Source organism: Tauraco erythrolophus, chromosome 4 (assembly GCF_009769465.1).
Source record: "Tauraco erythrolophus isolate bTauEry1 chromosome 4, bTauEry1.pri, whole genome shotgun sequence".
NCBI classification, from domain to species: Eukaryota; Metazoa; Chordata; class Aves; order Musophagiformes; family Musophagidae; genus Tauraco; species Tauraco erythrolophus.
Genome location: NC_141468.1, coordinates 53177300 through 53198131, shown reverse-complemented (window position 1 = coordinate 53198131; position 20832 = coordinate 53177300). Strand labels below are relative to the sequence as shown.

At 44.2% G+C, this 20832-nt stretch overlaps 1 protein-coding gene across 1 annotated transcript in view; it reads right to left on the bottom strand.

The window, feature by feature from the left end:
• The window catches only part of PLXNC1 (plexin C1), a 74373-nt gene extending 58582 nt beyond the window's left edge, over positions 1-15791 (bottom strand). The window contains 3 exon segments of the mRNA XM_086610025.1: positions 1732-1866; positions 3248-3370; positions 14844-15791. Coding sequence (XP_086466151.1) covers positions 1732-1866; positions 3248-3370; positions 14844-15791 — 1206 coding nt within the window.
• Between the last annotated feature and the right edge of the window lie 5041 nt (positions 15792-20832).

The window sequence follows — 20832 nt, the reverse complement described above, 5'->3', positions numbered from 1 at the left end:
CAGAAAGGAGGTATTATTTTACAAATAATGTTCTGCTTAGCAGAACATCATTTTCCTCTCATCATAACTGAGATTTTTAAAAGATTAATGAAGGTGCATCCAAAAATGCATGCGCAAAACAAAATGCAGCTGTGTTTGCATCACCATGTCAGGTAACTGCATGTGCACACTAGAACAAATGCATGCAACTACTTAGCATGCATGAAAATGCCATTTCAATAACGTAGATAATTGTGGCTAGATTGTATGTAGCTATACTTGTACATTCAGCTCGAATATCCTAGCCAGCCATTTTCAGAAAAGGAAAGGAAAAAGAAAAAGAGAAAGCTGATTACAAACACTGAATACGAATACAAATAATGTTATTAATAACACTGTTAATTAATAATATTAGTAAGAAAAATATTCCTAATTCAAACTATTTTTTTTACAAATTTGCAAGAACTAAAAGTTCCTGTATTTTATGAACATGACATAAGGCTTTTTGCAGAACTATATTTACTGGTTTTTTCAGCCATATCTCATAAAATTCAATTTATCTGAAGGTGTAAAAGATAATCATTTCAGAAACCAGCCAATGTCATAGACTACTAGGAAGTTAAAAAAGACAGTGTAGAAGACTTGTTTAAGCTCCATGAGATGATCAGAGAGATCATCAACAGCTTTTTATCCCTAAAAGCTGTTGTTCCTCTATAACAACTTGCTCTTTTACCACAGCTAAAGAAAATTCAACATTTTACTTTGAATATCTACATATATTTTTGATTGAAATTTCGATCCCTTCTGTATTTGTGATAGACAGTTTTTATCAGTCAGGAGCTCTCCTTTCAACTTACCCACTCTCCCAGACAGCAGGCTAAAACACTATGTTCATTGCAGGAAAAGTGATTTTATTGTAAATGAAAGTAATCAAGTGCTGGGTGAAATCTTGTCCAGGTAAGAGGGACAGCTAGCCCTTAGTTTTCACTGCCACCTTCCCTGCTGCTGGTGAGACAAAGGAATTTGCTGAGTTGATGCTCAGTAGCCCTTCTGCAGCATGTGCTGCAGCAAGTGCACCGGCTCCTGGGAGCTGCTCTCTGCTTGAGATGCAGCCCCGACGTGTTTGCTCACACACAGTAGCTCCCAGTGATTGCTGAGCTCCTTGGCCTCACTGTGTGTACGTATAAATCGCTTCTGATTGCATTTTGGTTTTGGTTTTGGTTTTTTTTAAGTCTATGCCTAACTGAAGACAATGAGAATTTTATCATTGATTTCAGCACAACTAAGACTTCAAACCCATCTCTCAAATGAAGAGATTTTTCTATGTTAGAAACTCCATAACTGACTAGTGAACCCTGGCCTACCAATATCTGGATTGCTAATTCAGAGGAACTCCATCTCCAAAAAGTCTACAAGTTTTGTTTGTTTGCTACCTCCAAGCTCGATTCTGCATGATGCCTCCAGGAAAAAGAGAAACAAACACTCTCTCGACAGAATGACATAAAATAAGCATGGGATTAAAGACACAGCAACAGTGGGCAGCACCATGACAGCAGAGGCTCTTCTGAGCTCTGCAGAAGTGCAGCCCAAACTTAGACAATATAAGCAGGTATTAGATGTAAAGTTAGAAACTCCAGTTTGGATATTTAAGGTCTAACTCTGACCCAAACTGATGTTTCACTTAAAAAGTGGCCGAAATCCTTAAAGCAGCAGTTTACCTGAATTTATTATTTTATTTAATGGTGTGCTTACCTTATTGACAGAGGACAGATAGATGTAGTTACTATCTACTGGATCAAGTCGAAGTTTGGGGAAAATGGAGGTTTCTTCCTTAATTTCGTATAAAACCTCTGGGCAATTAGTTTCCATATCCTCATCAAGAATAGCCTAAAACATATGAAATTAAATGATTCACAAGTCCTTTTATTTATCAGTCAACAATTCACACAAAAGCCTAATTTCAGCTACACCAGAGCTTCTGAAATGATTTACTGAGCCTTGATTCAATTCACCTACTGTACTGGCTCTCACACTGCAGAAAGGTGAAGGAAAAGACCACCAGAACAGAATTTCAACAAAATCCACGCCAGACACATTTTGCACTGAGTCTGGCACTGGTTTAGTGTATGAAACATCCCTCTCACCAAGAATGTTCGTGATTGACACAGAAACCGAATGTGGAAGAGACACCTATATCCGAAAGTCATAATATGTTAAGTAGTCCTACAAATGGAGAAGAAAGTATTAGCCTTCAGAAAACAAAATAACATCCAGACACTCATGCTGTAAAAAGGAACCTACCCAAGCTACTGACAACTTTCTTCAGGACTTGTGGCTTCTGTGAGTATACATCTGAGGTGGTATTTCTGTTTCTTACCTTGCCCAACTCTACAGCTTATCACCACCCTCCTCACAGAATTCAAAGAGAACCAGAGAAACTTTATTTTGCAAGTTAATAAGGACATCAACGTTGATATAAGGTTTTCCATAAACATGACTAAACAAGAGAGATATATTCATGATCTCCACTGCACTAAGGAGACACAGAAGACTTCAACTTCATTTTTCACTATCAAAAGCACAGTGAAATCAAATGGGCAAAAGCTTTTCAAGCTCTCTACTATATTCCTCCCCATCTGTCTGCTTAATAAAAACAAAAAATGAGAGTCATCCTTTGCAGCATAGACAGGAAATGCACATTCTTGCAAAACCCAGAAAAAAACTAAAGTATAAAAGACATTTGACTGGATGGTTGAAAAGTTTGATAATGAGATAAGAAGACTTTCACTTCCAAGCGATAGATTCAAGCTAGCGTAGGTCAACTATTTAGAAGCTAAGGCAAAATGGATCTTGACTTTTCTAACGGACAGCTATTCACATCACACAGATAGGCTAACAAACAAGTAAATACGCTCCCTTTCCATGTTCCCAAAATCTAACAATATTTAATATTTCTAACGAAAAATCAAAGCAAGGAAGGAAACAAAAGACAGAGTAACCGAGAACTCCACAGTCCATAAATTCATACTGTAGGCATTAGCAGTTTAATGAAATGTTTCCATGAATTTTAAGCAGGGTACATAATTGCTTTTTAAAGTTGTCTTGCTCTCCAAGTAACAATACAGCAGTTACTTCACAAACAAACAAAAACCAAATAGAGATGCAGGGGATTATATCTGTTTATAATACAGTGCCTAAACAAAGAAACATTTACCCCCTTGAACACAGCAGCAGTTGATGGAAAAGGGAACTGTCACATCCAGCTTACCTTCAGTAACTGTCCATCATCTGTTCCCAAAAAAAGAACTATCTGATTCAAAACAACTGTTCCATAAACAGCCACTAATCCAGAGTGAATCAAGGTAGGTAATTTCCTGATTGATGGTGCCTCCTGAAAATCAGACATAAGAGAAAGCTATTACTAAATAATTCACCTATACTGCAAAACATTAAGAAAAAGGAAGAGAAGAATTCCTGGAAAGATTCACAGATAACTTTAGACAATACTTTGGGTAACACTTTAATTCTGACACAACTTCAGAGCAACGTATCGTTGGAAATGGTCCACAAAATATGAAACTACTTTTTTATATATGGCAACTGGCCACATCTGTGACAAGAGATTACATCTACTGCAGCTAAATCATCGACCTCAGTAGGACACAGACTTGGCCTAACAGCAGCAAGTTACTCTGCAACAGAATTTCTCTTTTTTGGGACGTAATGCCCTGGGCTTATTCTGAATTGCCAGTTCTTCTCAGTGAAGCCACGCTTTGCCATCACCTGACTGCACCTACCATGAAGGCTACAGATACACTCAGCGCCCACTTTTAAAGGCATGCAAATATTCTGGAGAAAGGAAACACTTCAAGCACACATACTTTTTTTTTTTTTTGTATGTTTCAGAAAATGTGGAGCTTCATCCTCCCCTTTCTGGTTTCCTGCTTTACACTAAAGGAAGTTGAGACTTGTGTAATAACGTAAATATAAAAATGAGATAAAGCAGCAGAAATTTCATGTCAGTGAGAATGCATGTGTGTGAACTTTAAAATCAACTTGTTACCTACAATTCTCCATCTAAGCTGGAGGAAGTTAAGTGACAAACACGTGTAAAGCAGCTCATGAAAGAAAACACCATGCAGGAAACCCCTGTATCTTGTGGAAGGAAAAACCAAACCAAGTAACCCAAACTGTAGACAATCAAGTGCTGAAAGGAAGCCCTGACGTGTGAGAATAAGGTCATTCACTAGGTGGGAGATGGTCTCTGCCCTAAACTCCCTACAAGCCCAGACACATCCCTAGCAAGCAGCACCTTAGTTTTGCAGTCCTGTAGTTGCTTTAAGTCAATTTCCATGACAGATGCTGTCCAAGGTGTGATCCCATCTCCTCTCCAAATGGGTCTAACTCCAGTCAAGCTCTACTTCCCCTTCCCCTCTATTAGTATAATGCTTTCCAGTGAGCTTGGTTAAGGAAATGATGTGCCTAGAAAATGGTCTGTAAATCCACTCATCCACCTACCAACCTACCTACCTAAATTTTCATTGGAGTCATTCTTCTCATCACATGAACATGTGGCTGCATGGATGCCAGTGCTGGCACAAAGGAGCAGCAAGCATGGGGAGATGAGTGGAAGAGCTCAGGTAGGACCACATCCTTGGAAACAAGCCCCACGGGTCAGCTTACAAAGCCCAGCATCTCAGCCTCAAGGATGAATTCCTAAAGCTACAGGAACCCTCTGAGTGCAAGTACCTATTTCGCTTTAATGCACAAGTCAAAGTGTGAGAATGGACCATTAAAACTGACATTTTGGAGAAAGGTGAAGGCATTTATCAAAGTTATGAAGCGAATCCATAACACAGTAACAGCTGAATTCAACTCTTGCATGCTAGGATACTGGCTTAACCCCAAAACTCTTTCCACATAGAAATAATTTTTTTCTGAACTGCAATCCTAAGTCAATTAAAATCTTTTTCAGTCATCTGAATTATTTTAATTAGCTTGCAAGAACAGCCACTTGGAGTAAAAGAAGACTTGATTAACTTTCATATTTAGTGATTTTTTTTTCTTGCAGCACGAACAAGACACAGGAACTGTCAAGTACTGGCACAGAACTTCAGTAAAACCCACTTAGGCATGAGACTCCAGTACCATGGAGGTCTGGTTTAGATACAAGGAGTAGGGAAAGTGATTGCAAGCATTTTAAGGTAGAAAAAGTTAACTCACTTTTTTATCAGACTGCAGAGTAACAAAACTCCAGCACTGGTGCACACAATGAGCCTTCACTCAGCCTAAGGAGTGAGGAGGTGAAGCTTCCAGGCTTTGATTTCCACCAGAATTAGGAATTTTTTATCTGCAGTGCACTATATAGTAGCGTAAGGAAAACAAACTACCTTGCAGACTCTGTACAATAAGATCACAGAAGAGGGGAGGACTCACACAGTCTCTGAAAAGCTTTGCTGCCAGATTTTATTTTGACCCACATACTAGTAAAACAACTAGTGTCATATCAGTGCATCCTCCTCATCTGACTGAACAACCAATACTGACAAGTGTGGAAGCCTCCTCCCCTCACTCTGCTTGCTAGAGGGAGGGTCAACGCGACATTGAGCTAATACAGATAAGAAGAGGGGGAATTTAGACGGTGGGCAGTCACAACAAAAATTGCCTTCTCTCTTTTACAACCCACTTCTCCAGCTTGACCCTTCCCTCCAGGGTGCAGCTGCTGCTTTCACCCAACTGTCTCCCCTTTTCCATGTGCAGTTATTTTTCTAACAAGCCCTTTTACCTCTTCCACTGTGACTAATGGGGTTACAGCATTGCAGGGCCTTCCCAAGCTTTTTCTTTCACAGTTAAATCCATCCTTAAAATGCATTTACAGTCTAAACTTCCTTTATACTTGAAGAGTAACTCATCTTCACAATCATCTACCTATCCTATAACATTTTCAGGCTTGTATAAAAACAAGAAAAGCAAAAGCAAGACAATACTGCTCTAGAAGACCTTTCTTTTTTCAATTCTTCAGTTCCACTCTGTTCTATTCTATAGTGCCCCAAAATCTTCACGTGCACAGGTAAGCCTAGAGATCTTCTGAATTAACTTACATCTTGCTTTTTTAAGTTCACCTCTCTATGCTGTTTGGTTATTGGCATGAAAGATATTTACACTCATTTTCTAATTTGCATCTCATTTTCAGATTCATCTCTGTATGATTCCAGCTGCAGCAACCATATTCACATTGCTACTTTTTGTCTTGATTTCCTCCTGATTATTTCACATTGCGTGCCTCAGAGGGAAGGGCAGCATTTTTAGCTCATGCAGCACTCAACACATTGCAGCTGGCCAAAAAGTAAAAAAATTAAGGGTTTGAGCATCAGAGTGAATGATGCAGCTATACAAAAGGACAGAAGGCTTGTGAGCAGCATATAGCAATAGTCAACACCGGAACAATGCAGAGATGTTTTTCCTAGAGGGAAAAAACTTCTGGAACTGTACTCTTCTTTCTTAACTTCAACACCCTTGAACCTCCTGCATCAATTTTTGTTATATCAGAAGGTAACAGACTTAAATATTGGTGCACGAAGGGAGCCTTTATTAGGGCTATGGAATGAAGAGATGAACTGTTCCAAAATTTTATTTCCATGAGGTCTTTTAATTTGTGCACTGCATAGCAATGCTAGGTGGACAAACCATCCCAGGCAAGCAGACTCCAAAAACTCAGAGAGGATGACCAGGAAATGAGAGGGTCCTCACAGAGACCTTGCAGAGGCAAGATCCTGAGCCTCATGATGCAAGGCAGGAGGGACAGTCAGAGGCTATGCTTGAGCAGGAGTTTGATGGAGACTTCTGAGATGGGGGAGGCTAGAATGTGGCTTCTTGCAGCAGCAGAAACACTCCTTCTCTGCCCTCAGATCTGAGTTTCTAGAATTGATAAAGTGTCCTAGTAACCAATGGGGGAGAAACAAGCTCCATTAAGGAAGCCTTTGAAACCAACTGAGCTTAAGCAGAGTATTAGCCGAAAGCAAGAGGAAGTGGTGAGTAACCACGGTTGGAGATTCCCTCCTGTGAAGGATGAAGGCACACAACTGCTAAATGGTCATGCTATTACAAAGGGCTTCTTTTTTTTTCAGGTGTACGATCTACTACATCACAGAGAGTCTGCCACTGGTCTTCCATTTCTTGGACCTACCCATTGTTTCACATCCACATGGCCACCAAAGACGCTGTCTAGTACAGATCAGAACAACATGGCTCTGGAGGCAAAGTGAAGGAGAGGGAGCTCCAGGCTTTATGAACCCTACACGATTAGTGAAGCATAATGCTCTTCTGGATTTGCTACTCACAAATGAGGATGAACTGACTGAAGATGTGATTATCAATGGCAGCCTTCACTGTAGTAACTATGAAATAACCAAGTCCAGGATCCTGAGGGCAGTGAGGAAAGAGCAGAGTAGAGCCGGAGACCAGGCTTCAGCTTGTTCAGGGAACTGGTTAGTGGATTCCCCTGAGAGGCAGCTTTGAAGGAAAATGGAACTCAGGAAAGCTGGTACATCTTTCAGGACAACCTCCTCCAAGCACAAAACTCATGAAAACAGGCAGGCATATCAGGAGATGGTCCCTAGCTAACCAGGGAAGTCATGATTGAACGACAACGCAGAAAAACAGTATGAAGGAGGTGGAAGCAGAAGCAAGCAACTAAGGGGGAACTGCCTGGACATGTGTAGGGATGGTGTCAGGAAAGCTCAAGCTCACCTGGTGTTGAAACTGGCAAGGGATGTTATGGGCAACAAGAAGAGCTTCAACAACCACATTAGCAATAAAAGAATAAACAATGAAACTGTGCGCCAGCTGCTGAATAGGTCAGGTGATTTACTGACAGTGGATGCAGATAAGGCTCTGACTTTACCGGCAGGGTCTTGTGGTCCTTTGTACCTACAGAGTTCAAGGAGTAGAGAAACTAGCAGTACTGAAAGAGGATTAAGCCAGGGATCTCTTAAGAAATCTCAGCTTATAAAATTCCCAGGGGAACCAGATGGGATTCGTAGGAAGATGCTGATAGACTGTCTGATGACACTGCGAGGCCATTCTTTCATATTTCAAAAGTTGTGGAGATTGGGGGAAGCCTCCAACAACTGAATAAAGGCAAATTGACACGGAACTGTTGGAGCAGGTCCAGAGGAGGGCCACAAAGACAATCCAAGGGCTAGAGCACCTCTCCTACGAAGACAGGCTGAGAGAGTTGGGGTTGTTCAGCCTGGAGATCAGAAGGCTCCAGGGAGACCTTCTAGCAGCTTTCGAGTACTGAAAGTGGGTCTACAAGAAAGCTGGAGAGGGGATTTTGACAAGGGCATGTAGTGATAAGATAAGGGGCAATGGCTTTAAACTGAAAGAGGGCAGATTTAGATTACATATAAGGAAGAAATTTTTCACTATGAGGGTGGTGAGGCACTGGACCAGGTTGCCCAGAGAAGTTGCGGATGCCCCATCCCTGGAAGCATTCAAGGCCAGGTTGGATGAGGCTTTGAGCAACCTGATGTATTGGAAGGTGTCCCTGCCCATGGCAGGAAGATTGGAACTAGATGATCTTTAAGGTGCCTTCCAACCCAAACCATTCTATGATAAATACTGTATTCATCTTCACAAAAAGACAAGAAGGATGACCTGGGGAACTACACATTGGTCAATCTCACTTTTTCCCTGGGAAAATCATGGAGCAAGTCCTCTTCGAAGTAATTTCTAGGTACAAGAAAAGAAAAAAAAAAGTGACTGGGAAAAGCCAGTATGGATTTACTAACGATAAACCATGCGTGACCAACCTGATTGCCTTCTGTGATGAAATGATTCCATTCATGGAGGAGGGAAGAACAACGGATGTAATTTACTTTGACGTTAACAAGGCTCTTGACAACATTTCCTACAGCATCCTTGTATCCAAGTTGAGATGTTACAATTTAGATAGGGGGACTACTGGATAGGTAGAAAAAATGGATGGATCACGAGGCTCGAGGTATATTGTTTAATGGTTTTTACTCTACCTAGACGCTGGTTATAGGTGGAGTTCCTCAGGGAACCTATCCTGGGACATGTCCTGCTCAATATCTTTATCAATGACCTGGAGGAAGACACTGAAAGCTTTTGGGTTAAGCTTGCGGATGACAACAAAATGAGTTGTCATGCTTGAATGCAGGGCTACCATTCAGAGAGACCTAGATAGGCTGTAGGAATGGGCCTACAGGAACCTCAAGAAATTCAGCAATGACAAATGCAAAGTCCTGCACCTGGGATGGACTAGCTTCCTGTGATGGTACAGGCTGGGAAGCAGCTCTGCTGAGAAGGACACAAGGGTTCCGGACGACAGCAGGCTGAACTAGGTAGGTGTATCCAGGCAGCAGTGAAGGTTAACAGCATCCTGGGCTGCATCGACAGAAGAATAGCCAGATCAAGCAAGGAAAGTGATTATTCTCCTTTACCTGGCACATGTTCAACTGTGTCTAGGACAATGCGCTCAGTTCTGGGACCTTCAGTACAGCACTGATGTTGATAAATCAGAGTGAGTTCAGCAGTGGGTCACTGTGACAGTCAGAGCCTGGAGCAACTGCCCTATGAGGAAAGGCTGAGGGAACCGGGCTGCTTCAGCCTACAGAAGAGACAATTTCAGAAGGACCAGAGAAACAGAGCGAGGCTCTTGACTGAGGTGTTTGCAAGACAAGAGATAATGACACAAACTGAAACAGGGTAGGTTTCTAGTGGACAGGAGATCAAAAAACATCGCTATGAGGACAATTAAGCAGAACATGTTGTCTAGAGAAGTTGTGCAGTCTCCAGCCCTGGAGGTTTCAAGATCTGACAGGACAAAGCCCAGACCAACCTTGTTTGATCTCAGAGCTGACCCTGCCATGAGCAGGAGGCGGGACTGGAGACCTCCGCTGAGGTTCCTTCCAATCTGAACAACTCAGTGATCTCAGGGAAGTGAATCCTCTGCTCAAGAGCCCTCAGGCTCTCAAAAGTTTCTGCTAACACCTGGTGAAGCCACATGACTAAAAGCAACTCTTCTTCTTACTGACAATGTGAGAGTTTACAAGTCTCCTACAGCTTACTTCCCACAACAAACAGGGATGAACTGAAAATTCATTGTAACCAGACAGAAATATTCACTCTAGAAATGTTAACTACAGAAATCTGTCAAACATCAGATGAAACACTAGCAGTTTGGTAATACACAGGAGATGACTTTACTACTAGAAAATTAATTATAGGATCAATTTTGATACCAGATGATATTTAGAAGTCTGTAATTCTTTCCTTAAATAAAAGACCATGAATCATTTTGGAATTAGTTACCACACAAATTCAAATGTCATTCCTGCAAATTAATGGCCGTGATTAAACTGATGTGAATCTATTGACTTCAAAATCTCATTTCAGTAGAGCTTGTACCAGCTAAGATTTGTTCTAGGATTCCAAATTATGCTCGATAAATTAAGGGGCACATACCAACCCACGTATTTATCACCCACTGAAAAATGCAAAAATTCAAAGAACAGACTGTTATATATCTTTACTTGCATCAAATAGCAGATGAAAATCCAACCAAGATAGCTCAGCATTCAGTAGCTACCACAGCTACTTAGCCTTTGCACATCATAAACACCTTAATATAAACTACAGCAACTTCTCTCTGTCTTACAGGTATATACCTAACACTTTTTTCTATTTTCTCCCTGAAAAATTGTAGAATCTTTCTCTTCTCACGCAACTTTTTTTAATGGCAAACCTAATTTCCAAATTCATCATTGTGGTTAGGTAACATCCTACATATTTCTCCTGTTGATATTCTCTAGTTTGAGCACTTCTCCAACTCATCTGCTTGGCTGTGATCCATAAAATCCTTGGATCTCTGAGAGAGATCTGAGAGACCAGCAGCTCCCATTCAGCCACACAATGAAAGAAGGAAAGGCCTTCTTAAAGCTCACTAGCTACTGGAGGAATTTCAGCATTCCTCCTATGTATTGACTAAGGAGCTTTGATTTCATAACTGTGATCCACCAAAAATGTTTGTTACTGCTACGTCAGTTTCTGAAAAAAAAAGGAGAATGAGATTTGGCAATTTCATAGTTATTAACTAAGGAAGAAGGTACACTTATGTACATGCAGGATATGCTAGACAGTCCATTAACGCACACACCTCGACAGTGCGTATAGGTAGATATAATCAAAACCAAGAGACAGGTGGATCAGAGGAAAACAAGCTGAATATAAAACTGCAAAACATTTTCAGAGTAGTCTCACCTAAGACACCACTTGCCTCTTGCTAGTTTGGGATCATGTCTCTGGGAATCCAGTATTATATGTGTACAGAATAAACACATCCAACCAGGACAAAATGCTTTGTGCACACTACTGCACAAAACAAAAACAGAATTAGCTAGTTCTCATAACCAGCAATTCCATAGAATTTGTAGCAGTCACATACTTTGTGATAAGGTTGGTAAGCAAGGATCTTAAAAATTACTAATTTTCAATAACAGACTCAAATCCAGCATTAAAAATTATATGCAAATGTCAGCTTAGGCCTAAGCGGCAACGCGAGGCTGAAGAGATTACACACCTACAATGAGTTCCTACAGGATGTGGAGCAATTTGGTTCCAGTCCAGTAAAGTACTCAAGTTCATGCTTAACTTTAAACACATAGGCAGTTCCCCTGCAGATGATGGAACTACTTATACTCCTAATGTTAAATATGCCCTTAAGTGCTTTACTGGGTTAGGGCCAGAAAGCTCAGTACCTCACAGGAATAAGTTCAGAGTACAACCTGCGGCAGTAGCATAGCAGGGAATTCAGGACCACAAATACCTCGGGCTAAGTCTCTCTTTCAGTGTACTATTGAGAAGCACAGTGCCAACGCAGTGCAAATACAAGCAGCTGTGTCAGTGCAGACAGGTAAGAGGATGTCTTGCCTAAAGGTTATCAGAATAATTACAGAAATCTGAAGAATGACAAGATCAGAAGGAAAACAAACTGCTACTACTCCCTAATGTATACTCTTAACTATAAATTGTATTCCTGCAGTGAAAAAGAAGTATTTTCAATTTCTACATAAACTGACAGACCATGTTCGTGATCCATGTACCTCCTAACATCACACCTGAGCTCCAGAATTCAAGTGTACCCAGCAAAGAAGACTAAGACCCACAGCACCCTACAATACACGGCATCTGCAATGCAAAAGTCAGGCTGACATTCAGCATGGTCCACCCACCACAAACACTGCACAGGTCTTGCACGCCAGGCAATCGTAACGCTGCAACAGATTCATTTGCTCAGTACCAACGCTGTCTTTAAAAGACTGGGCTTTAAAGCACACGTTAAGTACTGCTGCTTGCTGCCATTCCTACGCATCATACTGCAACGTACTTGTGACAGCCCTGTGCTACGAGGCACTCCTTTCTAGCCAGAGCCACTGCTAACTATCGCACGCACTTCTCCGACAAGCTGTGCATTGACGGACGTGCCGCACACCATCCTCCTGCCAGTTCTGAGGCCCGCATGCTTCTGAGTCCAAGAAGAGCATGTTCCACGTTTGCAGAGACTCCTGTGATGTGGTGAGAGACAGGAGAAGGATCTGGACTAAAACAACCCAGAAGCAGCAGCATATGGGCCTGTCATCTCCAAACTTACTCTGCAATAGCCTAGTCTAACCTTCTGTAGTATAAAAAACATATTAAAGCTGAACTACATGCATTTATTACTGTGTTTCTACACCATAAGCACGTATAATTAGCTTAAAAAGGGAGCATAATTAGCCATGTAATGTTACAGGTCATATTACCGCACAACGCCCAGATGTCCTGCTATCTCACAAAATATTAAAATACCACTTTTCTGTCACCAGTAAACTGTGCCAAAATATCATGATTAATAACATCACCATAGTTAGGGACTTAATGTTAAGCAAATTGTCTTTTTAATAATTTTTATAGTTGGGATTCTTCAGCATTGTAGCCAAATACAACCTACATTTCCAGGAGGGATGAACCTTTCGGGACATGAAAGTAACTCTGGAGACACAGGAGTCTGATTTGAATCAGACCAATCCTTAAAACAAGTGGATCATTGATTTTTCATATTCAGGCACTGGGAGGCAATGGAGACAGGGGATTGAGACAAACATTGGTCAGACAGAAATACCTGCCTCACCTTATGTGCATTATCTTACTCTATGACATCCATGAGACTCTTCTGGAATTTCTAGCGTGGGGCTTTGGAAAGTGTTTAAAAAGAATCTGCTGCCCAGGGAGGTTTCTTTTTTTTTTTTTTTTGGCTTTGCAGGCTCAGAGAGCACCTCACAAAGAAACCCCATGACTAATTAGGATCATGGAATACAAATTAAAAATCCAACTAGCAAATAGGTGTTTTGGGATGAGGATGAGACTTTAAATTCATTCAGCAAATTTGTCATGTGAGGCCAGAAATTATGCAGTAAGCTACAAACTGGCCCTGGAAATCAAAGGATTGGATCCGGCTGTCACAAGAGTTTCACTGTTTACTTTAGCACGGTTGTTTCACTCGCATATGGGGTTCTCATTTATAACTACATCCTCTAACAGTGGCAATAGTCTCACAACTCAGTATGGAGATGAGCAGACTGAATCACACATGCCCTCTGGTAGCTTGTATTTGGAAGAATCTTGGCTCTGCGCTCCACTATGGGCTAGATTTGGGAAGCCAAGGAGCGACAGTAAATCTACCGCGCTTCTTTCAAAGAGTTTCCAGCAAACTCCTAACATAAAACAGCAAGGATTCAGGGGTTAAGCTGCAAACTGCCTAGATGGTGGGGGAGCTGCAAAAGGTCAGGGCTTGCTTTATGATGGCTTGCTTGATCCTCTATGGTTGTCACTGATACTTTTCAGTGTTGTTCCTTTTTCCTCAGCTCTGAAAACGCTTCTGAGTGTGACTTAAAAGCATGGATGGGCCTTGCAAAAGCACCTTCTTCTCCTGAATTACATTTTTAGCTTATTGAATTTTGATTTTAGTTCATTTCTTTACCAGCTACCGAGGCCACAGCAAAGCCGGTAGCCTTGCCCATCCTACCTTCCATGTGCACAGCTCACCCTCAAAAGGAGGAAGGAGCTGAAGAGAGAGTGTTAGAGAAGTACGTGACCAGGGGATCTCCATGGGATACCACTGCCTGTGAAAATGTAACCACTACAACAAGAAAGAGGCATTGCCTAGTGCTGTCTGCTGCACATATGGGGCTGGAAGGAGCGGCTGTGAGCCCTCACGAGCAAAGCCAGTCCTGAGAGGTCTGGGAAACACCTACCACGGAACCAGCAACCATAAATAACTGGTGAGCAATGGGGATCACAATGCACACAGCCCAGAGCACAGGAGTCAATCTGATGGGCTTTTTTTTGTTTCTGATGTAGCTGCAATGACATGAGATGTGAATGCACAGAATAAGGTAGGAGATGCTTTATCCAGGTGGTATGGAAAATACAGTGAAGTACGACCAATCCCTGACAGAAAAGCATGCATTGAGTGAGGAGCCTGAGACTCAGGCCTGACCCAGGATGCCCTCAGGTGTTCCCTCAGACATGTCTTTCCCAAGATGTAGGTGGGAAGGACACTCCAGGATCTGGTAAGGGATCAGCTTTTTAGAAACAGAAAGTGCTGGAGAAATCTTTAGGGCTGATGGAGCCAAGGCTGATGTGCAAAGCCTGGCACGGCTCTGAAGTTCTTCGCAAACTTCCTGTGCCTTCAGGTCAGGGATACCCCACGAGTCATGCACAGTGACACCAGCTACAACAACAACAGTGTCAACAACGGCGTGCAGGACAAAAATTAGCAAAATGACGCCCAGACTTACACAGCTCTTCCCGTTCATGACGAAGTGCGTGGACGCACAGGCTTGCTCCTTCATCTCCTCCATCCCGAAGATGCAGACGGCAGTGGCGTCCCAGACCTTGGCTTTATGGCTGTGGCGGAAAACACCCACCCACCAACCCCGCTTGCCCCAGCGGACAAGGCTGGAGGAAACGATGAGGCTCCTGCACCCACAGTCCAAATACACATGCCCTTGCAAAGTAAGGCCACTCTCTGAGGGGTGCAGCTGGTGCAGGACAGCCATGCTCGGTGGCTCCATGTTGCCACTCGAGTTGCCCTTCAACCTGTAGTAGGGAAAGAAGAGGTGATCCCCCCACTGGAGCGCGTCAACAAAGTGCAAAGGCACCTCCCTGCGCTTGATGATGCCCAGCTCCTCTTTGGACTCCAGGTTGTCAATGCTGCGCACGGTGATGACAGTCGCCTTGTCCGACTGGGAGGGCTCGCAGTCCAGATGGTTCTTGTCGGCGCCGGTCGAGTAGGTGGCTGCCACGGCCAGGTACCAGGTGTCGGCCAGCTGGAAGACGACGCCGGCGGTCGAGCCGTCGACCAGGCAGCTGACCACCTCGCTGCGGTTCAAGCGCTGCCGGTAGGCTGGCTGCTCCCACACCTCGCAGGTGCCGTCCTTCTGGGTCCAGCCGGCCAGCAGGACGCCCTGCCCTCCGGCCTCCTTGTAGGGCAGCAGCAGGTTGCTGCGCATGCCGGGGGGCTCCCCGCAGCCCTGCCCCGCCGCCGGTACCACGCGTCGGTGGAGCCGCAGCTCGGGCCGCAGCTCGTAGAGGCAGCTGCCGCCCGCCACCAGCACGCCGCCGCCGCTCACCTCGATGTTGTCGATGGAGGCCCCCGGCAGCTCGAAGCTCTGGGGGCCGCCGGCGCCCGCCAGCGCCGCCAGCAGGGGCAGCGCCCAGCTGAGGGCGGGCGGCGGCGCCGCCATGGGCGCGGGCTCGGCTCGGCGCCGCGGGGCGCCTCAGGCGGCGGCGGGCGACGGGCGCTGCTGCGCCATGCTGCGCGGAGGGGCCGGGCGCTCTGCCGCTGCCGCCGCTGCTGCCGCCGCCGCCGCCGCCGCTGCCGCCGCCGCCGCCGCCGCTTCTCCCTCCGCCGCGGCCGGGCTGCGCGCGGGCGGGGAGTTCTTCTTTCGGGGCGGGGAGGAGGGGGTGCCTGTACGGGAGAGGTGGGCCGGGCTCCTCCGGGAGGGCTGCCGAGCCACCTCGCCGCCGAGCGCCGCCGCTCCCCCTCCGCCCCCCGGCCCCCCCCGGCCCACCTCGCCGCGGACAGGGGGCGGCGGCGGCGCCGCGGGAGTCCACCTCGGCCGCCGGGCTGCGAGGCGCCGGGGCTGGGGGCGGCCCCTTCGCCGCGGCGTGGCGGGACGCGGAGAGCGGGGAGACCCGCCTCGCCTCAAGCGGGCCACCTCGCCTGGTCGCCGGCCGGGGCGGCGGCGCCCTGCGCACCTCCCCCGGCGGCGCCCGGTCCCTCACGGGGACCCCTCCGGGGCAGGGCGGCCCCCGCGCACCCCGGCTTTGCTTCGCTGCCCGCCCGCCTGGAGCCTCCCTGCGGCACCGTGCGGGCAGCGGGCGGGGGCGAAGGTGCTGAGCGGCGGCAGGTCCGCGGACCGCTCCGCTGGTGCGTGCGGGGTGCGGGCGCCGGGTCAGGCTCCGCGGGGCACCGGCAGCGCCCGTCTCTGCACGCTGCAAGCCTGGAAACCCGGCGTGGACGCGTTAAAACGGAACCGTCCTGCCAGACAGCACCCCCGTAGCCCGGCCGGTCGCTGCCACCGTGAGCGGGAAGATTGGGGTGTCAGATCTCCGGTTAGAAATCTCGTGGTCTTGCCCGAGGCAGAACAAAGGCTCTCGGCTGTCTCCCGAGTTCAGCAGGGCAGACAAAAAGCCCTGCCCTCTCCAGCTGTGCTGCTGCGAGATGGACGCCCTTCCAAGGCGCCTCGCGCCGTGTTGGGTGGCGTTGCTGGTACAGGCTCAGCAAAATGAGAAGTGTAGGCTGCGTGCTCGCCTAACGGTAAATTATCGTTTTGCTGAATTTTAAGTGAAAAACGGGCTTATGAAAGGTTGCAAAGATGCATTTTGGTGTTCTCTCGTGGGTGTCTCTGGAGACTCTGGGTGAGGATGGGCATAGGGGCCGTTGCCACTCTTACTGAGAAGAGGACATAATGTTCAAAACTAAGAGGTCAGTTGACCCTCCATTTACACTGCTTTTATCTTAAAGTAGCTTTACAGGGGGAATCAGTGGAACTATAAAAGCTACAACAAAAGAAACCTGCACGAGTCAAGCGCAACATTTTCAAGTAGGAAGTGCAACGTAGTTAGCAAATTTTTATTATCTTTCTCCATTACTGTACCAAGCAGCAGTTATTGCAGAAGAATTGGTGTTGCTCTGGTCAGCAAAAATATTTCACCATCTTACAGCAATCAGCATCTAGGACAAATATTACCCTGAAGTTAGTGAGTTACTACTCCACAACTCATCTGCTTATCCCTTGTACAATGACTCCAAAATGCATTCAAAATCTGCAAAATGTAGCAGAGGATGTGGAACAAAATCATTGTGCAATTTTTCTTCTCGTCATATGCAAAGAGGTGCTCTGCCTACTAATAAACACTGCCTGCAGCTCCCCATGCGGGACTGAACTTCTAGTCAACATGTAAGCAAAGTAAATCCTCGTGCCAATATCACCAAACTAGATTGTGTACAGAAATGCCATTTCTACAGCTTTCCAAAGGAGGCTGAACATGTCATGCTGGATTGCATTGTACACTGCCTTGCCTTCAGTTGCTTTTCAAGTACAAATATAAAGCTCTCGGTGATCTATGTCTTGCTCACAACCTATGAAGCTGACCAGCAAAGCACACCAACCTACTATCTGGAAGGTATCTTTGGTCTTGGCCGCAGAGCACATCCCTCCCTTTGCAAAATCACCAAGCTCTGCATATGTTGGCTTTCAGGACTGACCAGACAGCCTGTTTCTCAGGCTTTATGTTTAAACTAAGGCACGTGTACTTCACTGGATGAGTGATTTGCTTAAATGGGTGAGGCCAGACTTACACTAGTCTTAGAGAACAGCCTCCTAAGGCTGCAGGCTCCTCTGACTGCCAAAATAGCAGTGTTCTGTTTCAAATTTTGCTTATTCTGCTTCAAGTTTTGCTTATTCTAGGACTTAGGAAGGCTAGACTGCATACGGCTGCTGTCATAGGAAAACAGGCTATTTGTGTGAGGTAGCAGGTACTACCATGATGAGATGAGATGAGATGAGATGAGATGAGATGAGATGAGATGAGATGAGATGAGATGAGATGAGATGAGATGAGATGAGATGAGATGAGATGAGATGAGATGGGATAGGACAGGACAGGAGGCTGTACTCCACCTGTACCAGGGACAGATGTCGGAGCCCAACTCTGCAGACTGTTCCATGCCTGCATCACCTTCTTCCCAGGGAAGCAGTAGCTCAGACCAGAGTCCCATCTTGCAACGTTTAATTTTCCATATACTTCTGAGAGCCACCAAAGTAGCTTTGCACTGAGAATTAGTGCATGAAGTTTTGCTCTTGAGTGGCCCAAGCAGCAAAATATTCTCAATTCCTTTCAGAGCCTCTAAAGTAAATAGGGGCTTCTATCTTCAACCCATTCTGCCAGAGATACACATCAGGAAACGAGAAGAGCTGATCTTCTACTCATGTTATGGAAATAGAAACCAAAGCTACAGGTTTATTTTGTAATGCTGCGGAGTGTAGTATTTGTTATGAATAGAGCAGACCAGAAAACAGTGCAATCAGTTCATGATTCATCTTCAAAGGTCCCTTCCAACCCAAACCATTCTATGATACTTTTATAAACACTAAATAGACAATGGCAAATGGTCTTGGTGTATGTTCTTGGATGTCAGTTCCACAGTTGGTGTTTTTACCCTACTGTTGCACTGTGGTTTATTTTTCAGACACTGATGCAAGCACAAACAAGGGAGTCTGCCTGTTAACGTTAGACTTTACAAAGTGTTGCTGCCTAATTCCGGCACTCCAACCAAAATTTCTAAAAGAACCAGGAAACCAAGTTGAGCTTCCTTCACTATATGAAGCGAGCTTTATATACTTCAGTGGGCCGTATGAGATCTGAGGTTAGAATGTGAATCACACCAGGACTTGGATCTACACGTACAATTTAAAGAGCTCTCATTTAGCTTTTCATCAGTATTAGGCAGAACACATCCTGAATTAATTTACGATTGCTTTCCCACTACAGTTCATTTGCCTACTTCCCTCCTCATTTCTCATCTGTATGCTAAATTTCTTTAAATGTATGACTTCACAGAGAATCTGACAAAATATTACTCAGTAAATGAGATTTATTTTTTATGTTTAATTTATTTAGCTTAACTTTGATGTTTTCCCTGTTTTGAAACTCCAAGCCTAATTAACGTTTGATTTGATTACCTTAGCTTGGTTCTGAAATGTTTTTTCTCAAAGGGTAAATAACCTTCCAGTCATAAGGTAAGAATAGGTAGCATTAGTGTTGACATACATTTTTCTCCTCAGTGTAATACTTGAAATAACTGCTTTTCTCATGATGTAGTTAAGTGAATTTTGTAATGTGACTAAATGTTGACAAAATAAAAAGGAAACACTGGGCAGTTTTTCAAACGCTTTGCTGAGAAGGATTCCCTTCCTGGCAGATTAAGTGCATTTTAATACTGAAACTGAGTTTGCAGATTTGGATTTTATTTCTGCTTTTCAGTTTTGTTTCTATACATCATTTAATCTAAAAGTTAATGACCCTTCTGCATTTTTTTTTGGTGGTCTTCACAACGAGGAAATGGCAGATTCAAGAACTGGCGCCTTTGTGACCCTTGAGAGGAAATTCCAGTCGCTATTGCAAAAAATGAGCAATTAACTCTGAAGGGTCTGTAAATAATGCAATTGAAGGTAGAGGGCATTGATGTGAATTTGTGAATGTACTAGTCACATATTTGCCTATATTAAAATATTCACAGGTACTAATACTTTCTGTATTGTGGGAGGGACAGTGAAAGAAGGAAAGGAGGGAGGTAGGGAGAAATGAAGGAAGAAGGTTGTAATCCTATCTCCATTATAAATGCTATAAAATTTTGGATATGAAATCAGGAAACCATGGTAATCTATGTAAACCACAATTTTTTCAATCACATTTTGTTTCCTTTCTTTTCAAACACGGTGTTTTTGAGATACAGTAGCAATGTTACAGAAAATAAACTGAGGAATATACACAAAGGAAAAATACAGTTTGCTTGTCTCTACATTGAAAAATGTTCATAATCTGAATTAAAGTGACACTGAGAAGGTTGATTTTGTATCAGAAACACAAGCAGGAAACCTAGGCTCTAAGTGATCTGTGTCACAACATTCATATATAACAATGGACAAGACAAATCTCTCTCTTAACCCCATGTTTGTCTCCTCTATTTATGACAGAAGTAAAATTACTTACATTTCAAGGAAGTACTGGGAATCCACTCCAATAAAAGCGTTATATGCATGGGAAATAAAATGGCAGAATTACAGGAAGGCACACATGCCTTACAGGTAACATAACAACTGAAAATAATGTATTTTTTATGCTCAGCTTATCTTAACTTCCAGAGCTGATACCTATCAACAGCTATGTTTTACCTATTTTCTTTTTATTTATTATAAGAGTTTGTCCCACGGCATTCAGCAAAATAACATCTCCATGAATTAAGTAAGAGGAGTGAGAGTTAAGCAATATCAATCTCCTTTTTTCCTTCACAACTGGTAGGGTTCATGGATAGTGCTGTCTGGCTTGTACCGTGTTGAAACAGAATGATGCAACTGGGTAGTACTGGCCAAAGCGCGGTAATATACCTGAAACTTGTATTTGCTGGTGTATTTTCGTCTGCTGCTTGGATACACACAAATAGTACCAGGCACATAAGGACTTCTGGACAGAGAGCTTTGCCTATAGTCACTTGGGCAT